The 20,245-nt window shown below is 35.8% G+C and overlaps 4 protein-coding genes across 5 annotated transcripts in view; all 4 read right to left on the bottom strand.

The window, feature by feature from the left end:
* Positions 1-554: 554 nt before the first annotated feature.
* LOC116033534 (putative leucine-rich repeat receptor-like serine/threonine-protein kinase At2g14440) lies at positions 555-4,727 on the bottom strand. Its single transcript, XM_031276280.1, has 9 exons — positions 4,422-4,727; positions 3,780-4,323; positions 2,611-3,074; positions 1,904-2,039; positions 1,423-1,494; positions 1,256-1,324; positions 1,099-1,170; positions 936-1,007; positions 555-862 (listed from the first exon to the last, which is right to left on the bottom strand). Exons 1-9 carry the CDS (start codon positions 4,651-4,653, stop codon positions 856-858), a joined length of 1,668 nt encoding a protein of 555 aa, XP_031132140.1. The 5' UTR covers positions 4,654-4,727; the 3' UTR covers positions 555-855.
* Positions 4,728-7,109: 2,382 nt separating this feature from the next.
* On the bottom strand, positions 7,110-8,256 carry LOC116031599 (ethylene-responsive transcription factor ERF109-like). Its single transcript, XM_031273837.1, has one exon. The coding sequence runs from the start codon at positions 8,193-8,195 to the stop codon at positions 7,356-7,358; it is 840 nt and encodes a 279-aa protein (XP_031129697.1). The 5' UTR covers positions 8,196-8,256; the 3' UTR covers positions 7,110-7,355.
* A 3,660-nt stretch (positions 8,257-11,916) lies between these two features.
* On the bottom strand, positions 11,917-16,153 carry LOC116031598 (abscisic acid 8'-hydroxylase 4-like). Its single transcript, XM_031273836.1, has 9 exons — positions 15,852-16,153; positions 14,746-15,067; positions 14,129-14,272; positions 13,786-14,034; positions 13,464-13,553; positions 13,307-13,385; positions 12,830-12,936; positions 12,444-12,562; positions 11,917-12,221 (listed from the first exon to the last, which is right to left on the bottom strand). Exons 1-9 carry the CDS (start codon positions 16,112-16,114, stop codon positions 12,119-12,121), a joined length of 1,476 nt encoding a protein of 491 aa, XP_031129696.1. The 5' UTR covers positions 16,115-16,153; the 3' UTR covers positions 11,917-12,118.
* A 2,572-nt stretch (positions 16,154-18,725) lies between these two features.
* Positions 18,726-20,245, bottom strand: part of LOC116031839 (cold-regulated protein 28) — a 5,195-nt gene continuing 3,675 nt past the window's right edge. Inside the window, exons 3-5 of one of the 2 annotated variants that reach the window (XM_031274154.1) lie at positions 20,040-20,163; positions 19,337-19,434; positions 18,726-19,249 (exon numbers count right to left, since the gene is read on the bottom strand). In XM_031274154.1, coding sequence (XP_031130014.1) covers positions 19,097-19,249; positions 19,337-19,434; positions 20,040-20,163 — 375 coding nt within the window. In that variant the 3' untranslated portion in view covers positions 18,726-19,096. Of the gene's footprint in view, positions 19,250-19,336; positions 19,459-20,039; positions 20,164-20,245 lie in introns of both variants that reach the window. The other variant, XM_031274153.1, reaches the window with a different exon arrangement.

The following is a 20,245-nucleotide window of genomic DNA, read 5'->3' as shown; positions in this document are numbered from 1 at the left end:
TGGGAGTGTAGGGCAGCCTCTTCCAAGTGTCAAACTGTGATTACTCATTTGAGTTGGCTGCAAGCCAGCTGGAAAACCATTTTAACTTTTTAACAAATTCCCAAATTAAGTTGTAATGATGTAATTTTAGCTGGAGTGAGAGCTATCATCAGCCTGTAATATAAGGCAACACTTGTTACTTTTTGGTTTGAGTACCTATCATAGTCTTTTCTTGTGTCTCAATTCAAGAAACCTACATATATGAGGAGTTAAACTAAACTTGATTCTCCATTTTTCTTGAAATACCCAATTTTGTGAGCAGTGACTAACTAGTGATAATAGATGGGCTTATTTGGAACCATGGGTTCTCTAGAATGGCTTGGTTCTGTGACATGGAGATTGGAGAAGATGATAATATAAATAAATGAAGATTGGGTCTTTTCCCATGTATTGTGACTTGTGATAATTGAAAAGTTAGCTAACATCCACTTGAGTTTATATAATGTGGTTATCAAAGAATGGTCGAAACGTGTAAGGTGGACTATGTTAAAACTTGGATTATATTACAGATTCCCTTTCTGATGAATAAGATCCTGCATAGGATTGCTTTGAGGAACATGGCATTGAAATTTGCAAATTGAACTTCTGAATGTATAAACAAACTCCTTCACTATGTTATGGCTCTGTTCACACAGGACCTTAAAGTACATTTTCCACTGAAGATCATTACTTTAGACACTCAGGTTTTCCATATGTTCTTCAAATTGGCAATCCAACATCCATCTCCATCTCTCCCTTTCTTGACATCCATTGTTGCTAGCTTATAATCTCATTGCTTCAGCTCTTCCAACTCCTTTCATCGGCCGACAACTCCCCTCAAACCCTGCAACAGAAAGAGTCAGAAAGGGGATCTTAACAGCACTAGCAATGTTGTCAGCAGACAAAGATTCTCATACTGGAGGTTTATGTTCTTTCTGTTCTTTAGCCCCTCTGGGACTTGACCATTTAGGTTGTTGTTCTGCAGAAACCTGTCGAAACAAAACGAGTCATTAGAAACACAATTAGGACTGAAATCACTGAATAGAACTTTTCTTGATGCCATCAGAGAAACAAACTCACACTTCAGTGAGTTTTGGTAGTTGGCCTAGACCCTTAGGGATTGCTCCTTCAAACTGATTGTTCTCCAAATGCCTTTTTTCCAGATGGTATAAACCAATCAGATTGTGCAAAAACCGAGAAGTTATAACTGATAAACCGGGTTGAAACGAGAGCTTACAGAGATTTCAGGCCCTTCAATTGGCTCAAATCAGGCAATTTACCAGAGAGTTTGTTGTCTCCTAGCCAACTGTATATCAGTCATTCTCAATTCTTACAAAATCCTATAAAAGATGTTTTTTTTTTCCCAACATATTCTGCTTTTTTAGAACAGAAATGACTACTTACATATGGGAAAGTGCAGTCAATTTGGATATGCTTGGAGGTAGTGTTCCACTCAGCCCTATACCAGTCAAGTTCCTTCAAAGAATTTCTCAAAATGTAAGCAAAATGTTTGATTGCCAGGGAATACTAGGCCTCAAGATCCAATAGAACAGTAACTAAAGAGATAATGAAACAATAGTAATAGCAATAGCAGCAATAGCAGAAGTTGTATTTCTTGGCGGCGCTAAAGGCCAGAGTGATATTACAACTATAGAAAATAAACGTATACTTTCTCAAAATTTCACAATTCTCGAGGTGGATTGAATTGCTTGTTTGGAATGTATGAATAGTACAGTCACTATTTATACACGAGAATATTTTGTATTCTAGCTCTAGACCAATCGAGGAAGCCGGGGAGCACGGCAAGGTAATCCATCTATAACTATGTCCTAAAAAAACCCTTGATGATTACTGATGTAATAGTGAAAGTGGCTGGGTAACTCACAGAGACACAACTCTGAATGATTTCCCTTTATTACATGTGATTCCTGTCCATCCATTATCCTTTGGCTGGCATGGATCCCCATTCCAATCCTCAGGCGTGTTCTTCATGCTCTTCTGCAAATCCTCCAACGCCGCCACTGTAAGTACTCAGCAAACAATCACTATATATAAGCACAATTATAACTTTTACCACACATAAACATTTAAAAAAAAAAAACACCAGTTTTTTGGAAACTATAGAAACCTGTAACTACTACTAGAAGGTGTGTACTGGGTAAATCTTGTTTTGTAACCCTAATTCACAATGAAGTAAATTAGGCTAAATTGTCCATTGTTAAACAGCTCAAACCAAGGATGCCAATAAGATACTCTCACCGTAGTTGAACTTAGAATTTTGTGATTAGACCATCTTAAGTGGTTGTTTAAAAAAAAAAAAAAACTCTACAAAACCAGTTTTTTTAGTAACTAATGAAATATGCAACCACTACTCAAGGGTGTTTTAGTAATGAAAAAAAGCATGCAATCACTATTTAAGGGTGTGACGTAAATCGGACCTTGTGATCTTAAAGAGCAAAGGACAGCAAGGAAGTAAATCATCTTACATTGTCTAATGTTAATCAGTTTAAATCAAGAAAGTCAATAAATCACTGAGACTATGTGGTTATATCAACTTAATTGGGTTGCAAAAAAAAAAAAAAAAAGTTTTACCATCTCTTGTGAGCGTCTTTCCCCCCAACGGAAAAAGCTGAAAGATTTCTCCGGCGTTAATCACAGGCCCGACCGGAACACCTTGAGCCGGAATCAGAGAAATCTCTGTATTCCCAGAAAGCGGCCAAGCCGGAGAGTAAACACTGACGCCGTCTGTGGTCACGTTCAGCTTGCTGTAAAACGTCTTTCCGTTAATCTTGACGTCAAATGTCCGCCAGCTATAAGGGCTGGGCGTCCGGTTGTCCTGGAAGTAAAGAACGATGTAGTAGTAAGTATTGGGGAGCGAAAACGGCGGCCAGTGGAGCGTCAGCGTTTTCCCTCTGCTTGTTGTCACCGCCGTCGTGAACACTTCCTTCGGCGGCCTGTTCCAAAACACCGCCGGCGATACGTGGGAGTGGCTTAGCACTGATGGGTTATGGTCCAGGAATGGAATCCAGAGTCTGTTGTATGGATCATCTGGAAAACTATTGAAGCAGAGTTTTCAAGATTAGTTGATTTTTGGGTGGTAGATTACGGATAAACATAAAAATAATATATTTATTTCTTTAATTATGCAAACATAAACAGTATTAGATTTGGACCAAGGGTAAGAAAATAACATATTTAGTCCTTTAATTGTGCATATATGGACAAAACCTAAACAAACTTTGAATTTCATTGTACTGGATGAAAATTTTAGAGTTAATTTCATTTTTGTTCCTACATTTATATGTGACAGTCTATTTTTAGTCATTTTTTTTCGAAACATCTATTTTTTTATCTTAGTATTATTGTGGCATGACCATTTTTTGTTTTCCATCAACAAACCAGTTTAATTTTCGTCAAATACACTACAATTTCAGTCTTCAATTTTGATTTTTTTTAAAAAAAAAATATACATAAAAAATTATAGCGGGTCAACCTACTTTATATATTAAAAAATCAAAATGTCTTTGTATTTAACATCATTTCAATTATTTTCTTGACGATGAATAAAAAATAGTCATGCAACAATAATACTAAGACCAAATGAGGACGTTCAGATAAAAAGGGACTAAAAGTGGACTGTTACCTATAAATCTAAGACAAAAAATGAAATTAACTCAAAATTTTATATTATAAAGCTAGTCAAGCACCAGATGCATGATATGAGTATAATTAAAGGACTAATTAAATTAAAATTACTATACCCAATCATATCTAAATCAGACCCAAAATTGTGTCTGCCCAGGTTGATCAATCCATATTTGTGCAAATCAGTGGAATTGTAAATGGTGTCTTCAAGATAAGAAGCTTCAATGGCGGAAATGAAAGGGCTGGAATTCCCCGTATGTTCATTCCTAGCAAGACAGAGCGTTAGCTCCATTCCATGCGCCATAACAATGGCTTCATAGTAGGAGCTGAGACCCTTCGCGTAATCCGCCTTGGTGTCAATCACAAACCATTTAGTCCCGTCGATGATCTGATCGAACACCGGCGGCTCCTTCCCGCCGTCAAACCCGCCGTAATAATAAACCGTCTTCAGCAGCAGCTTTTTCCCCTTAGCCACCGGCAAACTGTAACAATATTTCTTGGCCTTGCTGCTGGGGAAATAGCGGACTGTGGTTAACGTTAGAAGGATGTTGGGCTGTTTCACGACGGATTTGTTTCCGACGGAAATGTACGGGTCGTCTGGGACGAACGTGAGGGACTTCTGTTCCACCTCCTCGTTTCCGCCGCAGTTCAAAAAGAAACCTAGACATAAAATTTTTACATTTCTCTGTAAATTAAATTAAATTCTGCATTGTAATAGAGTCAGCAATATTCAGGAAAAAAAATTGATTCTGGATTACCTTTAGGGATTTCGGCGGTCTGGGCAAGGATTGTTAGGGGGAAGAAAATGAGGCAGAAAGAGAGGGAGGTGGAGATGGCCGCCATGGTTGGGAATGGAAGGATTGAGAGACGGCAATGGGAGAGGTGGGGAGGTTTGTCTGAGGACATAGAGGTGAGAAACCACCAGGTAATGTACACGTCAAAGGCTGTCCATGAATAAAGCTCCATTTCTTGATGAAATATTACCACCATTGCTTCAATTCCTTCCTATCTAGCTTCCTAGCTAAATCCTAATACAATGAATTAAGAGGTGTACTACTTTCTTATCTTATATATTTGCCTCCCTCAAATATTAATCAATTTAGCTTAAATAAGAAGAGTTGATTTCATTTTTAGTCCTACATTTGAAGGTGGCTAACAATTCACCTTTAATTTTTTTTTCAGAACACCCGTCTTTAGTCCTAGTATTATTGTGGTAGGACTACTCTTGGTTCTGGGTTGTTATGCCGTGGACCTGGGTCTACATTCACACACACTATACTCTACATTCACATACACTACTATACTCTACATTCACAATTTGTAAACTCTACATTCACACATTACAAGATTATATGTTTAGTAACTATACTATACATTCACATACACTATACTCTACATTCACAATTTGTAAACTCCACATTCACACATTCAAAACTCTATATTCACAGGTCCTATACTCCACATTCACAACTTGAGAACTCCACATTCACACATTACAGGGCTACAAGTTGCTAGAACTTCTTAACTCTATTACATATTCACACATGCATAACTCTACATTCACGATTTCTATACTCCATATTCACAATTTGAAACCTCTACCTTCACACATTTCTGGGCAACTCTACATTCACACAATCATAAATCTACATTCACGATTTCTATACTCTACATTCACACTTTGAAACCTCTACATTCACACATTTTTGGACAACTTTATATTCAGCAATATGTTTACTAATTAAAAAAAAAAAAGAAGACAAAAACGACGTAGTTTTGGACCCAGGTCCACCTTGCAAGGTGGACCTGGGTCCACAGCATAATGTGCCTCTTGATTCTCCATCCACAACACTGTTTAAATTCCATAAAATACAATGGTATTTAGGGCTTCAGTTATTTTTTTCAATATGTATAAAAAGATAGAAATGTCTTTATATTTAATGATATTTTAAAGATTTTGTTGACTTAAAAGACAAAAATGGTCATCCACAATAATATTAAGATCAAGGAAATTTCTATAAATTATTAGATATTTTAAATTGTTTTTGTAATAATAATAATAACAATTATTATTATTATTATTATTATTATTATTATTATTATTATTATTTGGTGATTGGAAATATTCGATAAAAATGCGAAGGCAAGGGGATGACTGGATCAGACATGATATACGAGGAATCTAATCTTGTCTGGAATCTTTGTAATATGTTGCCGTACGCGTTGCGGCTGTCAACAACACCGAGTAATGACCCGGTTATTCTCCACTGAGTCACTTAGCTGCCCCTCACTCGTCCAAACCAACACATCAAATATCTTTCGCGTTTCGGCAACTCGTCCTTTATCAATGGCTAACTCAGTGAGTCGTTAATTATATTTGATTCTGAATCGCATCTTTATTCTTTGCCATTTCTTTAATCTAAAGTTTCACTAAAATACTACTCTTTTTTTTGTAGCACGTGATAAATGTTGTGCATTGATTGCTTCATGGAATTATCCACGTGTTATTCTTCGCCAACCATTTCATTATTTAGCATGCTTCCTAGGCGTGGATACGCTATCATGCTACATTACGTGCTTCTTAGGAATATGCTTTGGTTCCACCCAATAGGCCCAAAACACATTATTCATGCCTGCAAACATCATAAAAGTCAAATCCATGACACAAAAATAATTTACTTCACAAGAGTGTAACAGTTTCAAATTTTACTCATCACCCAGAAAAAACGCATTATTCAAATTTAGTATGACTAATTTTACGACCTAGGCATCAACAACTGACTAACAAAATCGGTCAAAAAAATAAAGTGAGAATTTTAAAACTACTCAAAAAATAAGATGTTATTAGTGCTTTTGGGAGTGAAGAAGAACATGTCCATTACAAGTTTTTTTATAAGATATTTATAAAACTCAAACTACCAACTTTAGACTCGTACGAAATATAGTGAGTAGATCCCTCAAACCAGAGATTCTAATTCCAAGTTAGTTTTCTAAAACATAAAGAAAGCAGTCTCCAAGAGTCCAAGGTGGAGGACTGACTAAAAAATTATTATATTCATGCTACTGGTATTTACCACAAATTTTACTGTGGACCGCGGTCCACCAAGCATTGTGGTCCAAGTGACAAAACGATGTCGTTTTGGTTAGTAAAAACAGACGGATGAAACAGCCTCTGTTCCGCGCAACTGCAATTTTCTTTTAACACAAATGCAATATCAATTCAACACAACTGCAGTTTCAGACGGATGAAACGACCTCCACACAATTGCAGTATAACTGTAGTATCAGTTACAAAGATTTATCGGAATCGTTTCTCTCACTTATTAAAACGACGTCGTTTTGTGACCTTGATTCACAATTCATTGTGAACTACAATCCACAGTATAACAACTAGGTATTTATATCCTGACTCATCCTTTAGTGACTTTTGGCTGAGAGAAACTAGAGGCTACAATTAGTTTGTATTAAAAAGAAAAGGAAGTACCTATTGTCAAGTCTATATCAACTAAGATGTGACAGATAGTTGTTTCTCAAATTTTTTATTTTTATATATTTACTTATTATGGCAAACTCTGATTTACATATATAAATTATTCGTCGAATATATTAAAACGATTTTTTCCTAGGAATTAACTAGCTTAAATTTGTGGATAAATATTATTTCTGCAATATAATATATGCAGGTAATGTAGCTAGCAAGATTGATGATCCGACGGTTGAACGTAACCGCCGGCGGAATCGGAAGAATCGCCATTGAAATCCATCATCATCGTCCAACAGTCTTGAACCTCGTCTTCCCCGAATTTCCACAGTTCGTTATCATTGCTGCTCGTGCCCACCTCCATTTTCGCCGCCAAATTGCTCATTTTAACGCTGATTTCTTGCTGCTGTTGCGGCGGCGGCATTGGCCGGCGAAGATGAGACGAAGGAGTCGAAGCCGAGCGTTGCAGCAGTTGATGAGGATTTGACGATGTGTAATCGGCGAATGGGAAATTGAGCTTCGCTCTTGGACCTCTGAACTCGATAGCCTTTTTATCGTAAGCACGCGCCGCCTCCTCCGCGGTGTTGAATGTTCCTAGCCACACACGCGCCGCCTTGTGTGGGTCCCGTATCTCCGCCGCCCATTTTCCCCACGGCCTCTGCCTCACGCCTCTGAAATTCTTCTTTTTCTTCGCCACATTTTTGTTGTTTTTCTTATCCTCCCCCGCCTCGGTGGGCCCGAAGAAATTGCAGCCTAGGCACCCGGATATCCCGCAGAATTGACACGTGTTACCTTCTGGGACGCTCAAAAAAGGCGGCAACTCCGCGGCGGCTCTTGTCGATGAATCTCCGGCGGTTGCGGCGGCGAGAAACTCAAACGACGAAAACAAATCCACATTCTCCTCGGCTGTCACTGCGTTCCCGCTTATCACGTTCTTCAATGCCGAGACCATGACGGAGAATTCCTGATCGCCGGTGAGCCTCGCCGGCGGCCGGTGACCTTGATCGCCGGAGCTTCGTTCCTGTTTAAGTCTCCGGCCTATCCTATTCATCCTCGCCGGTGAACCACAAAATCTTTCACTTCAATCTTCACTTCTATATCTCTTGGAGCTCTGGAGAGTTTGGCGATTTTCGACAGCGGTCAATGGCGGTTAGGATATATAGGGGGGAGAGGATGACGTGGATTGACAGCTCATACAGTCAAAACACATAATCTACACGGGGTGTGATCTGGCATCTCAAGGCAAAAGTTTTGTATGTTGCCTTGTTGGCACGTTCCAATTCCGATTCTTTCACTTTTTCAGGTTATGTATTGTCTTGTGGCCGGTGGGCCCGACTGATCTCCTTCGGGGCGATTCTTGTGGGGTCCATTCAGCCAGCCAGTTCGATGATGAGAAGTACGACGTCAACGTCATAGAATCTCTCCTACACGGTTCTCCTCTTCGCTCTTCATTCTATGAATTTGTGGACGGTTATTCACTTATTCAACAATGCTTCGCATATTAATTTTTTTTTTTTTATAATATTCTACCTGCCTAATTTTATTTTATAGAAAAATGATTATTTTTCCACATTTTTTACTTGCTAGCATCTTGAGATTTTTCACATTTGATTCAAGAAAGATGGTATCATTTTCACATTTAATCTTACTATTTTTAAATTTATGTAACATTTGGTCTCTCTGACTTAATTTCTGATCATCGGTGACTTATTTTAAAGGACAAAATTATTATTATTTTTTCTTTTAACTTCTTGGTGAGGTGATTAGAAATAATAATTTTGTCTTTCAAAATAAGTCACTTGTCTAAATTTTAGTCACTGGTAATCGTAAATTAGGTCGGAGTGACTAAATGTGACGAGAATATAAAAATTATTGGACTAAATATGAAAAAATTAATAGTCATGGACCAAATATGAAAATTGTGTTATAGTTGTGGGACCAAAAAATAAACACCAAACATCCCTAATTGATGTTATTATGTTAAAATAGCCCATTAAATTAAATATATTAATAGTCTGGTATAAAAGGTATTTCTAAGTCAAGCAATAAAAAATAAAAAATACAGTGAATAAGGAGGTGAGTCTAGCATGCTTTTTTTAAAAAAATCGTAATTCTTTATGAATTTAAATTTTATTAGTTTAAGAGTTCTCTCAAATTTGATTACTCCATTATAAGATTGAATCATGTAACTTAACATAATTAAACTCAATAACTTGAAAAAGAAAAAATTCCAGTGAATAGGCACAAAACTCTCTTTCCAACCATCCTCAGTGTATCTCCTATCCCTACAAAATCTATTGAAAGGAAGCCATATGAAAAACCCACAACTTAATTTATTATATTTAATTTGTTTTTTTTTAAATCATAAACTGTTTTTTTTTAATGTAACAGAAAGTTAATTACATTAACAAATATTTTAAAGATTACACATAAAAGGAAGCAAGTCATAATCGTCAAGACTTTGTGGTCTAGTGGCACTGGGTTGTACTCCCATATGAAAATTGGTGAATTTGAGTATTTCTTTTTTAAAGTGCGTGGTTTGTATGTTTGGTGTGTCAATTTGAAACTTAAGGAGTTGCGTCAATTTTGAAACTTAAAGTGCACCATTTTAAAACATTAGGTGCGTGATTTGTGTACTTGAGGTGCGTCATTTTAATGCTAACTTAAGGTGCACCATTTTAAAACCTTAGATGCGTGATTTGTGTACTTGAAATTTGTTATTTTAATGCTTAAAATGCGTCAATCGCACAATTGCACCTGAACCCTTCCCTATATATATATATATACACACACAAAATTTCAAAGTATTTACAAATACTCGGTATATAATACTTCCACTGTTTTAGCAGAGCTGTACAGCTGGAACCAGACAAGCCGTTATTGTTTTGAATGGGACATCCGAGTATGAAGCGGCTACGAGTTCCTGTACGAACCCGTTTTTGTCTGTTTCACTTCAAAATCCAATTAATTGAACTGTTCTTTTGGACCCAGTAAAAAGTACGGACTAGACAGATATTGATTGAATGGTGTTTGATAAGTGATAACCGACCAACACTTCCTTATCGATTAGTCTCTGATTTTAATCATTCCATTTAATTTGAAATTAATTACTGAAAATTATTACTTTTCAAAAATTATTTTTTGATTGTTGACGTTGACTTCGTATTCATAATTGAAAATTAATTGAGTCCATTACAAGTTTATATAATAGTTAAATATAGAAAGAAAAATGAACTAAATACAATAATAACATATCGGACCGATTAGACAATAAATTTTACATTTGAGACTATTTTTAGTAGGAAAATGTAAAATCATTTTTTATTTTCAAGCTCGTTGTATAGTACAAGTAAAATCATCATAAGCTTAGTTTTAAGAAGGTATATTATGAAGTTCCGATTCAGCTTGTAATAGGTGGTCCAAAATAATTAGTAAAAGTTAGGGTGTATTTATATGAGTATTAGTTTACGAGTCATAAGATAACACTCATTAAGTTGAATGACTTAGTGTTCTCTGACGGACTAAAAAACATGTCAAGTGATTATTAATGAAATACGATACAATATTTTTTTTATCAAGCTTAAATGTTACGTTGTCTTTTAAAATTGAGATCGGCTGTCATTGAGATCAATTGCTAATGGTGCCAAAGCAGGGTTTGTTGTATTAGAGTCATATGTACTATGTCTAGTTTTCCTAGTATATAAATTTTCTCTAAATCATAAACTTACGCGAAATTTTAAAGATATAAAAAATAATTATTGAATTTGATAAGTCAAACAATAATTTCTATAAAATAAATCATTCTAAATTAGCTTTAAGATGCAAGTGATTACGTTATGTTAGGCTAACTGAGGGTATAATGTGAACTTTTGAGTTTCACACCAAATATGCTTAATTTTATTTTATTATTTAAAAAGATCAATAAAGGGCGGCTTGAAAGTTGGGCTGACCCGGTCAGACCTTATCCAAAATTGGGTCAAAGCCCATTCCTTCCCTTTCTCAAAAAGTGGGGTCGTCCATGACGCACGGGTGTACGTTAGTAGCGACAACAGTGAGTCATGCTTTTCTATGTTGTGATGTCATATGCCATTCATATAATTTTTTATACGTAATTTACACGTATTTTGCATACTTTGCGGCGGCCAATGTCACTAATAATTCTCATTAATGTAACTAATGAATAATTTTTTAAAGAGAAAAATGGTTAAATAAGTCTATAAATTTTATAGTGAAAGTCTCAATTAGACATCTAAATTTTTAAAAAGTATAATTAAGCTTTTAAAGGTGTCAAATTGAAATAATAAAGCTCAAAAAAAGGTAAATAACATGTTATTGGAGGTCATTTGTATCCGACGACGACTACCGGCGATCGGCGACGACCAAGCCGTCACTAGTAGCCATCAGTTGGTTACCGGTAAACTTGACTTATTTGACCAAAAAAACATGATTGAGGGTTTAACTACACTTTTTAAAAGTTTAAATACCTAATTGACTTTTGGTGTAAAGTTTAAAAGTCTATTTGACCCTTTTCCGCTTTTTCTTTTTTTTTTTTTTAATATTAGTTTACATCTATATTGCACGGAAAATTTTAAAGGTCAATAATTTCGAGTTTTGAAGATTTTTATTTTCATAAATTTATAACTTTATACAACATTTCAAAATCGTTTATCTTTTTTTTTTTTTGAAAACAAATCGTTTATCTAATTAAATATAAAAAAAGATTTTATATAAAAAAAAAACATTGTAAATGATTAATACTTACACATATTTAAAGAAGCAAAAACAATAATTTCTGCTAACATAGTTTGAACAAAAGCCATAAAGTGATCCATCCATAATAAGTTTATTTTTCTTGTTGAATTGGTGGAAAGGATAGAATGAGAAATTTTAACATTAAAATCAATTTATGTCGCGGGAATTAACTTATTCCGGTAATATGTGACCTCTCTAGTCTTTGGAGTGTAATAACGGCCACTACTCCGTGTTGGTTTCTTTCCAATATTTGGCTGGAAATCCTTGATGAGGGACTGGGAATGGGCTATACTCGACCACATCTTGGGAACTCATTGCTTCCCACCTACAAATAAAATCATTAAACGTTCAACTAATAGTTTGATTGTGAATTTTTCTCACGTCCAAAAGAAAAAAGAAAACATTAAATTTGGGAAGAGCAAAACATGTTGTACAAACACAAAATATTACCCGGCTTACATTTAAGAATTCAAGAACGTATTCTATATATCTCAAATTTAAAGTTTAATCTTATATATTATGTGCGCAATTAATACATCGTACTTACGTAAATTCCATAACTAAATGATGAATCATAATTAACATCTCCAATTTGGCAAGCTCATTTCCTGGACAAGCATGTGCGCCACTGCCAAATGGCATATACGTATTCGCTTTTGGTGCAACCTACAAACATCCAACAATGAAAAAAAAAAAAAAAGAGTAATAATAATAAGTCCAAAAAGATTGGTCTTGTCAATTAAAAATGACTCTTTTATATAAAGATTAGGAGTTTTATTTTTATCAACACTTTTTTAATCACATCCTCTGAATAATTTACATGCTATTACATAGAAAGTGTTTTAATCGTAATTTATATTAATTAAAGGTGAACTATATACATTTACCTTTTATATATTATGATGATTAGTAGCAAAATCAATCATTACATACCTGAAATCTGGATGGGTTGAAATTCTGAGGAGCAGTGAAAAGTTCAGGATTATGATGAATGTTTCTGAACAGTGGCATCACCTTCCATCCTTTTGGGATAATATATCCTGCAATACATACATACATATAAATATAAATATAAATATGTACACACATAGATTTAAAGTCTAAACTTGAGGCCCCTCAATTGTCTGTCCTAAGAAGAATGGTGAGAGGAGGTAAATCATATAGCAAATGTGTCTCAGTGACGTAACGTCTGAGTACAGTGTTTGCTTTTTGTCTTAAGGTTGAGATCATCTCCTATTGAGAATTCGAACCCGAATATTTTCTGAGTCACTAAACTCACATTTAACCTTTCGACTATTAAGTTATGCCTCAGGAACACATGTATGTATATATGTGTGTGTTTTTGTGACTCAATGCTTAGTCATCTCATGATTAAATTAAGTAGTTGAAAATTTTGCATCTCAATCTCACCATCATAATGCACATCTACCATAGCTTCTCTGAAGGTGAAAGATATAATGCTGGACAACCTCAAACTCTCCAATATGACCTGCAACCTTAAAGTTTATCAAAAAATTCTACAAAATCATATATATGTCACGATGACAACAATAATCCTTGCATATACCGAGTAGGTTAGGGGCATGTTTCTTGTTTGAGTACATGTTAAAGGTTGTTTCCCTTCACTGTTTGATTTGTAGATCACCCTTTGCTCTTCCTGCCGTTGAAAAGACCATTTCTTTATGTTGAGCATATAATATATAAACATAAATGTGTAATTCAACTATCAGCTTAGACTTTTAGTAAATGGAATACATGTTTCAATTTGATATCAGAATCAATCTCATACCAAATGTCATGAGTTCGATCTTTGCATTACCCGATAAAAAAAAAAGAGACAGACATATAATATATAAATATAAATGTGTAATCATGCTTCAATCACATACCTTAACAGCTGCTAAAAGATTGTGGTCATCATGGAGATACTTGAGAATCCACGTGAGAGCACTGGCAGTGGTGCCCTGAGCAGCAAAAAGCACTCCGATGATGTTATCGGCGATTTGGTCATCTCTCAAATGCTGACCTTTCTCGTTCTTGAAGTTCAGAAGTTGCCCTAAAAGATTCTTGCCCAACATGCTCTTCTCCTTCCATTCACAGATTATCTCACTCAGAATTTTGTTCAGCCTTTTCCTCGCCTGTTAGAATTCATACATCCATGAAGAGAGAGAGAGATAGGAACTTATATATTATAGTTGCAAATTGCGGAGTGGGATTAAGGTTGTTGTTTACCATTATGGCTTTGTTATATGCCGGTAAGTTTGTGGGAAAAGAGTTGTATCCTTTATCTACTATGCAGTAATTCTCCATAAGCCCTTCCCTGTACTTCTTCTCCAGGTTTCCAAAAATAGCAAGAATGCCCACTTCAAAAGAGAACTGCACCATATATATATATATATAAGGAGTTAGTAGAATTAAAAATTTTGAGAAGAATTACGGGACAAAAAGTGAATCCACTTAAAATAAAAGAAAAAAGTTACTCGGTATATTTCTAGGGGCAACTCCAATCCAGATAGGTTGATCAGGCTGTCTTTTTAATGTGTGTTGGTCAATTATAGGTAACTTATGTTACTTTCTTTTGTCGAGTAGGGTCACAATTGTTAAGACATGGTAATGACTATAGGTTTCTTTACTTTATTAGTCAAAACTGTCATTTTTCACTTTGAAAATTAAGATAGATCTTCAGTTTTGTGTATGGAACAGTCTTAAATCTCCAGGTCAGCTGTCTCATCCAATAGAGGTATCCACAATTCACCGAGGGGATTAGTTACTGTGTCTGACTGTGGAAACTCTGGGCCAAAAAAATTGAAAGATAGATAGTTATGGAAGTGATGAATTAATTATATAACCTCTTTCATCTCCTGGAATGTGTTGAGGATGTGCTTGTTGGACCATGATTCCAAGGAAGAAACAACGATGGTTTCAATACGAGGAACAAGTTGTAAAACCACGTGAGTGGATAATGATCTTTGCACCAACTTCCTGAGCTGAGAATGGTAGGTTCCATGGTGGAAAAACAGCGCAGAAGGGCCAAGCAACTGCTCTTTGCTCTTTGGGTATGCAGGCTTGAACAAGTGAGAGTGAGTTACCAGCACATAACGTGCAGCCTCTGGGGTAGCCACCATAACACATGGGCATCCAAGTATATGAGTTTTGAATATATCCCCATACCTGTTAGCAACATATATGCCAACATTATTAGAAACCGGATGAGATCTAGCTAAAACATACCTTCTTATAAGTCTATAATTAATGATAGAATTTTACTACATATACTCCTAATCTTACTTTCTCAATTTTACTTCTTGATGTGATGTGCATTATTGATAGGCTATATCTTTTCATATGGAATAGGAGTCAATATAGTATTTTCCTTAGTGATAGTCGATAGGCGCTTAGGCACTCAAGTTCTAGAAAGTTGAGTAGGCGTTTACAAGTAACCCAACTAAGTATTGCTGCTCTTCTTAGGTGGAGATTCGATCCTAACTTAAGCACTACTTATATTTCTGATGGAGTTGATGTGAATTGTATCAATATATATATTTCAATATTATTGTATGATAGTGTGATATGATCAATCTAACATGATAGTTTTTGTCAAAATATACTCAAAATAAGTACACATAATATAATATAGGGGTAATTCCAACTAAGTTGATAAGACAATTAGCTTCATAATCATAAGGCCGGTTCTAAGTTCGACATTAACCTTATTAGTTTGAGCCGATCAACTATATATGTACAACTTAAGCTGATTTACCTCATAGTTATTATTTTGCCGACTAAGGTCACAAGGCTAACTTCACCCAAGCCATAGTGCACTTTCGAATAAACGACGACTATACGCTATCTCATGAATCAAAAAAATTACACATGCAATATCCTTCATGCAAATTAAAGTAGTCAATGAATAAAGCTTGGGGGGAGTGGAGATGACATTAGAAAATGAAAGAACCTTTTTTGCTTATTAGAGAAGAAGAGAGTGGGATCTTGAGAGTAGAGAGAGATAGTCTCTCCAATATAAGGCCATCCCATTGAACCTGGTGGCAGCTTTAGTTTTCTTTGTTGCTTTTCTGGTAGGTACCATGAGAAAATCAGGGCTGCCATAATCAGAAAGAAGAAGATATATACTATATATGATAATGATACTATCTCCATGGAATGCAATAATAAGAATGGATGAGAGGATTTAAGGTATATATAAAGTGAGCAGGGCATTCTGGAAGATGGTTAAGGACGAATTGAAATATAATGGTAATTGAGTGTTGCTCGATCACTTCATGAAGAGAATGGAGGGAATTTATAATTTTGGGTCACGTCGTGTTACATTAATGAAAGCTTTGTCTTCTAGTTATCTGTTTAAATGTCGCAGCAAGCAGCCACCCAAGTACGGCACGACTCTTCCATTTTCAAACCTCAAATTTGAGTGTGATAACTTTCCATATTTGGATAAGTTTCAATTTTGACACTTATCAAAAGCGTGCTTTTTGGTGCAATTCATAACTCGGAACAAGTTAAACGTACTACCATAACAATAAGAATAAGATCTTTTGCCCGCTTGAGCAGCTTAGTTGGTCACAAGGATGAAGTTTGGGAGAAGAGACCGTGGATCGAATCTCACCAGCGGCAGTGTAGGAGCAACCTCTCAAGGTGAGGGGCCTTCTTGTGCGCAGTGAACAAAGGTCTAGGCTTCAGTTGAGTCGGGCGTGGGGGCTAGCCCTAGAGCGCCTAATCGCCTATGATTAGTTGAGTACATGGCTGGAGAAATATAAAAAGGGAGTAGTCGACTAGGCAAAGAAAACAAATCCGTCGAGTTAGGCGCTCAACTCGGTCGAGTTGGCACCTAGTCGGTCAGCCGATCAAAAATCGTCTAAGATTAAGAAATCGCCTAGGCCTATTTTTACAACATTGGGTATAGTATGAGAAACTAATATTTATGATAGTCGGTGCCAGCTTAGGCGATCGCCTAAGTCGATTTTTACAACACTTGGTATAGTATGAGAAACTAATATTTATCATTGAATCATTAACTAGAAGTTCAATGTATGTAAGTAGTATCCCTTTTTCTGTCAACTCCTAAAGATACTCTCAACTTAGAACTATATCATGATCTACTCATTAGAAATCATACAATCACTATCCGGAGGTATACACCATGCGACGAGCTCGATCAAAAAAGTATTAACAAGAATCAAACTTGTAATTAACTTTTAGATACAAAAATTATATTTCACTCCAACAACCACTTCTTTCGAATTAGAAATCAACTTATTATTGATAATGGTAACATGTTACATGTGTCAGCGACCAATTTAGTTTTTGTAGGTAGTAGTATGGAAAAACAAGTAAGCACATGGTCTTTTATTCATATAAATAAAAGAAAAAGGGAAATGTTGGGTGTACATCAACATCTACTATATATATATGTGGCATTAAGAAAGATGCGATTTGAAGGATTCACAATTTCACACAAAGATTTCAAAGAGTGTTGTGAGTTATCCAGTAACCAACAAGTGTCAACCACTCCATCCAAGGAGCTTAGCTTACATTTATGTGCAGCAAATTCATAGACTACGTACACATGGGTATCTGCCATGCCAACACCTGTGCACTCAATACCACTCCAACTAACTAAAATCTTATTGGTGACATATATGGAATTCCACATCACTCACCTCATGATATACAATCATTATTTCATATAAACCATGGTGTACACATTATGAATAAAAGATGCATTCAGCCATTCACCGCATAAGTAACATGGGTGAGGTTTGAGAAAAAGGATGATCGACTCTGATCTTCTCCGCTATAGTGTGAAAGTAAGCTCTTAAAATGAGAGGGACTCTACGACAGTGTGAAAGCAACCTCTCAAAGTGAGGGGGTTCCTTGTTCCCGGCAGTGTAAGAGTAATTTTTTAAAGTGAGGGGCTCATTGCGCTCAATAAATAAATACCTAGTCTTTGTGTTCATATCTTTCCAAATGCTCTATCGGGCTGGACCGTGGGGGCTTTGGCGTTGGGGATTCTACTTTTTTAGGAAGAAAAAGATACATTTCTATGGATTGGGGATTCAACCTTTTTGGAAAGAAAAAAGAACGTTAAACCACATTTTATTATTTCTTTCTCATCAAAACTCTAAGAATGATATAATAGGGACTCTCGAAATTGGAGTGCAATCTTAAAAAAAATATACAACTCTATAAAAACTAAGACATCAATAGATTCAATAACATTTTTAAAAGATACGGTTGATAATGAAAAGATTCCACACCCTTCACCAACCATATTTTTTTCATTCCTTAGCTTCCCCCAAATCCCCCTCCCCCTCCTCCCCACCCCACCTAAAGGGATGAAAGATTCACTTTTTCCACCTTCAAGGATAAGGTAGTGAAGTGAACATCATTATCATGAATGAATTCATGGAATTGGAAAGGTGCAAACTTATGTGGCTTAGAATTAATTTATTCTATCTCTCGAATATAGTAATATTTTTATTTTTCTTATTGATTTTTATTTTATTTTCCTTTTAAAAAAAACTGAAAAAAAAACTGTTTTTAAACGAAAAAGAGAATCATCTATAATCTATTTGTTTATATATTACTATAACCACATTAAAAAAAAAAAAAATTATAGATCGAGCACAATCAGCACATTATGATGCCAGATAGTTATGATGTATTGTCAATCTAAAGAGGGGAAGCTTGATATATTACCAATAGTTTTGCCACAAAACTATGCCTATGCGCCATACCAACACCATATGGTCTCTAAAACCAACCAACCTCTCTCTCTCTCTGTGAACATTACGAATAACAACACCATCAGACGAGCAAAAAGTTAATACGATACGATACTGAGGTAGCAAAGTATTAGCCACTTAATCCTTATACATACATGATACAGGCATACAGAAGCCTAATCTGGCAGAGGAATCAGTCTTCAGTATTACTTCTATGAATAGAAATTAGGATCTACATCTTATGTACAAAGTTTAATCAAATTAAGGAATTATATTCAGACCAAGACTGCTCTATATTAGGCAAAACCAGTGTGGCAACAATCCATGTCCTCATAGGATCAAACACTAACCGCATATCACCTTTATTTTCTCTTGCTTGAAATTTCGGGTGCTGACAGCAAAAGCTATATGCTTCCCAGCTTCAGTTTCTGAACCACCACATCTCACCATTGACAAAAACTCAGCTTCCATTCAAAAAGTATTTCGCATTGGTACAAGGCCCAACAAAACTTTCATAGTTCTCGAGGAGCAGGTGTTCATGACTTGCTTGGTCGTAGCTTTCCAGAGTAGAACTGGAGGCTGCTGGATTTTTGAACTTCCCAGATGGCACAATCTTGAAGAGACATATATAGGAGGATAAGAAATGGGAATCCAATAACAAAGCCATTAAAGAAAATTAGGGGAATATTGGCATCTCTACTTGGTCATGGTTGCAAATTTCTCTGATTGATGCATTTGTCCTTTTGCTGCTTGTCTTCTCTTTGTGGCCTTCATCAACAAAGTTCTGGTCTGAACCTTCTGCAAAACCCAGCATTTGAATATCTAAAGAAAAGATAAAGAACCCAACAGTAAGCTAGGCACTTCAGAATGAAACGAACATCTAAAAATTCATAATTTTTGTACCCACTACCACTACTAAAACCACTGGTGGGGAAAGTATGTTTCTCATATACATCTATAAATGCCTAAGAATGTACGGAGTAGTATATTTCAGGCCTTTGAATTATAAATTTTCGTCAATTTTACAACAATGAGACACATTCAAATGACAAAAAAAAGAACATAAGAAGAAAAAGAAGACACATTAACAATCATCGAATGGTCATATGAGGACTAGATTACTCTGAGGCCAAGTTCTCTAACATCCACAACATTATCAGCATGGACTGCAAGTCAGAAAATGCAACCTGAAAATAGCCTCCTTATTCCATTCAAATGTCTGTCCAAGCATTGAGATAAAAACAGTATGCCTCAAGTTTTGGATTTTGTCTTAATTAGATTCTAATTGTCTGACCCTATTTATAAAATTTGGAAGTCATGCATTACAGGAATTTTATACTCCATAGCTTATACACCAAACCTGGGAATCCTAAAGCTAGAGAAAGTGCAGGTACAGTACTAACCAGAATGGCTAAAAGGACAAATCTGTTGATCTTTGAAGGAACCATGGGAAATTGCTGCAGTATCAAGATCAGCCAAATCTCTTTCAATGTTGTTGTGCCAATGGCAATCTTGTACAACAGGACGCTGGAAATAGAAAAATAAAATCTCGTTCAAGCAGAATCTTTTTCATATTAGTTCTCCCCCCCCCCCCCCCCCCCCCCCCCCC

This window comes from Ipomoea triloba, chromosome 10, assembly GCF_003576645.1.
Source record: "Ipomoea triloba cultivar NCNSP0323 chromosome 10, ASM357664v1".
Taxonomy (NCBI): Eukaryota; Viridiplantae; Streptophyta; class Magnoliopsida; order Solanales; family Convolvulaceae; genus Ipomoea; species Ipomoea triloba.
The sequence above is the reverse complement of the archived record's forward strand: the minus strand, read 5'-3'. Positions and strand labels throughout refer to the sequence as shown.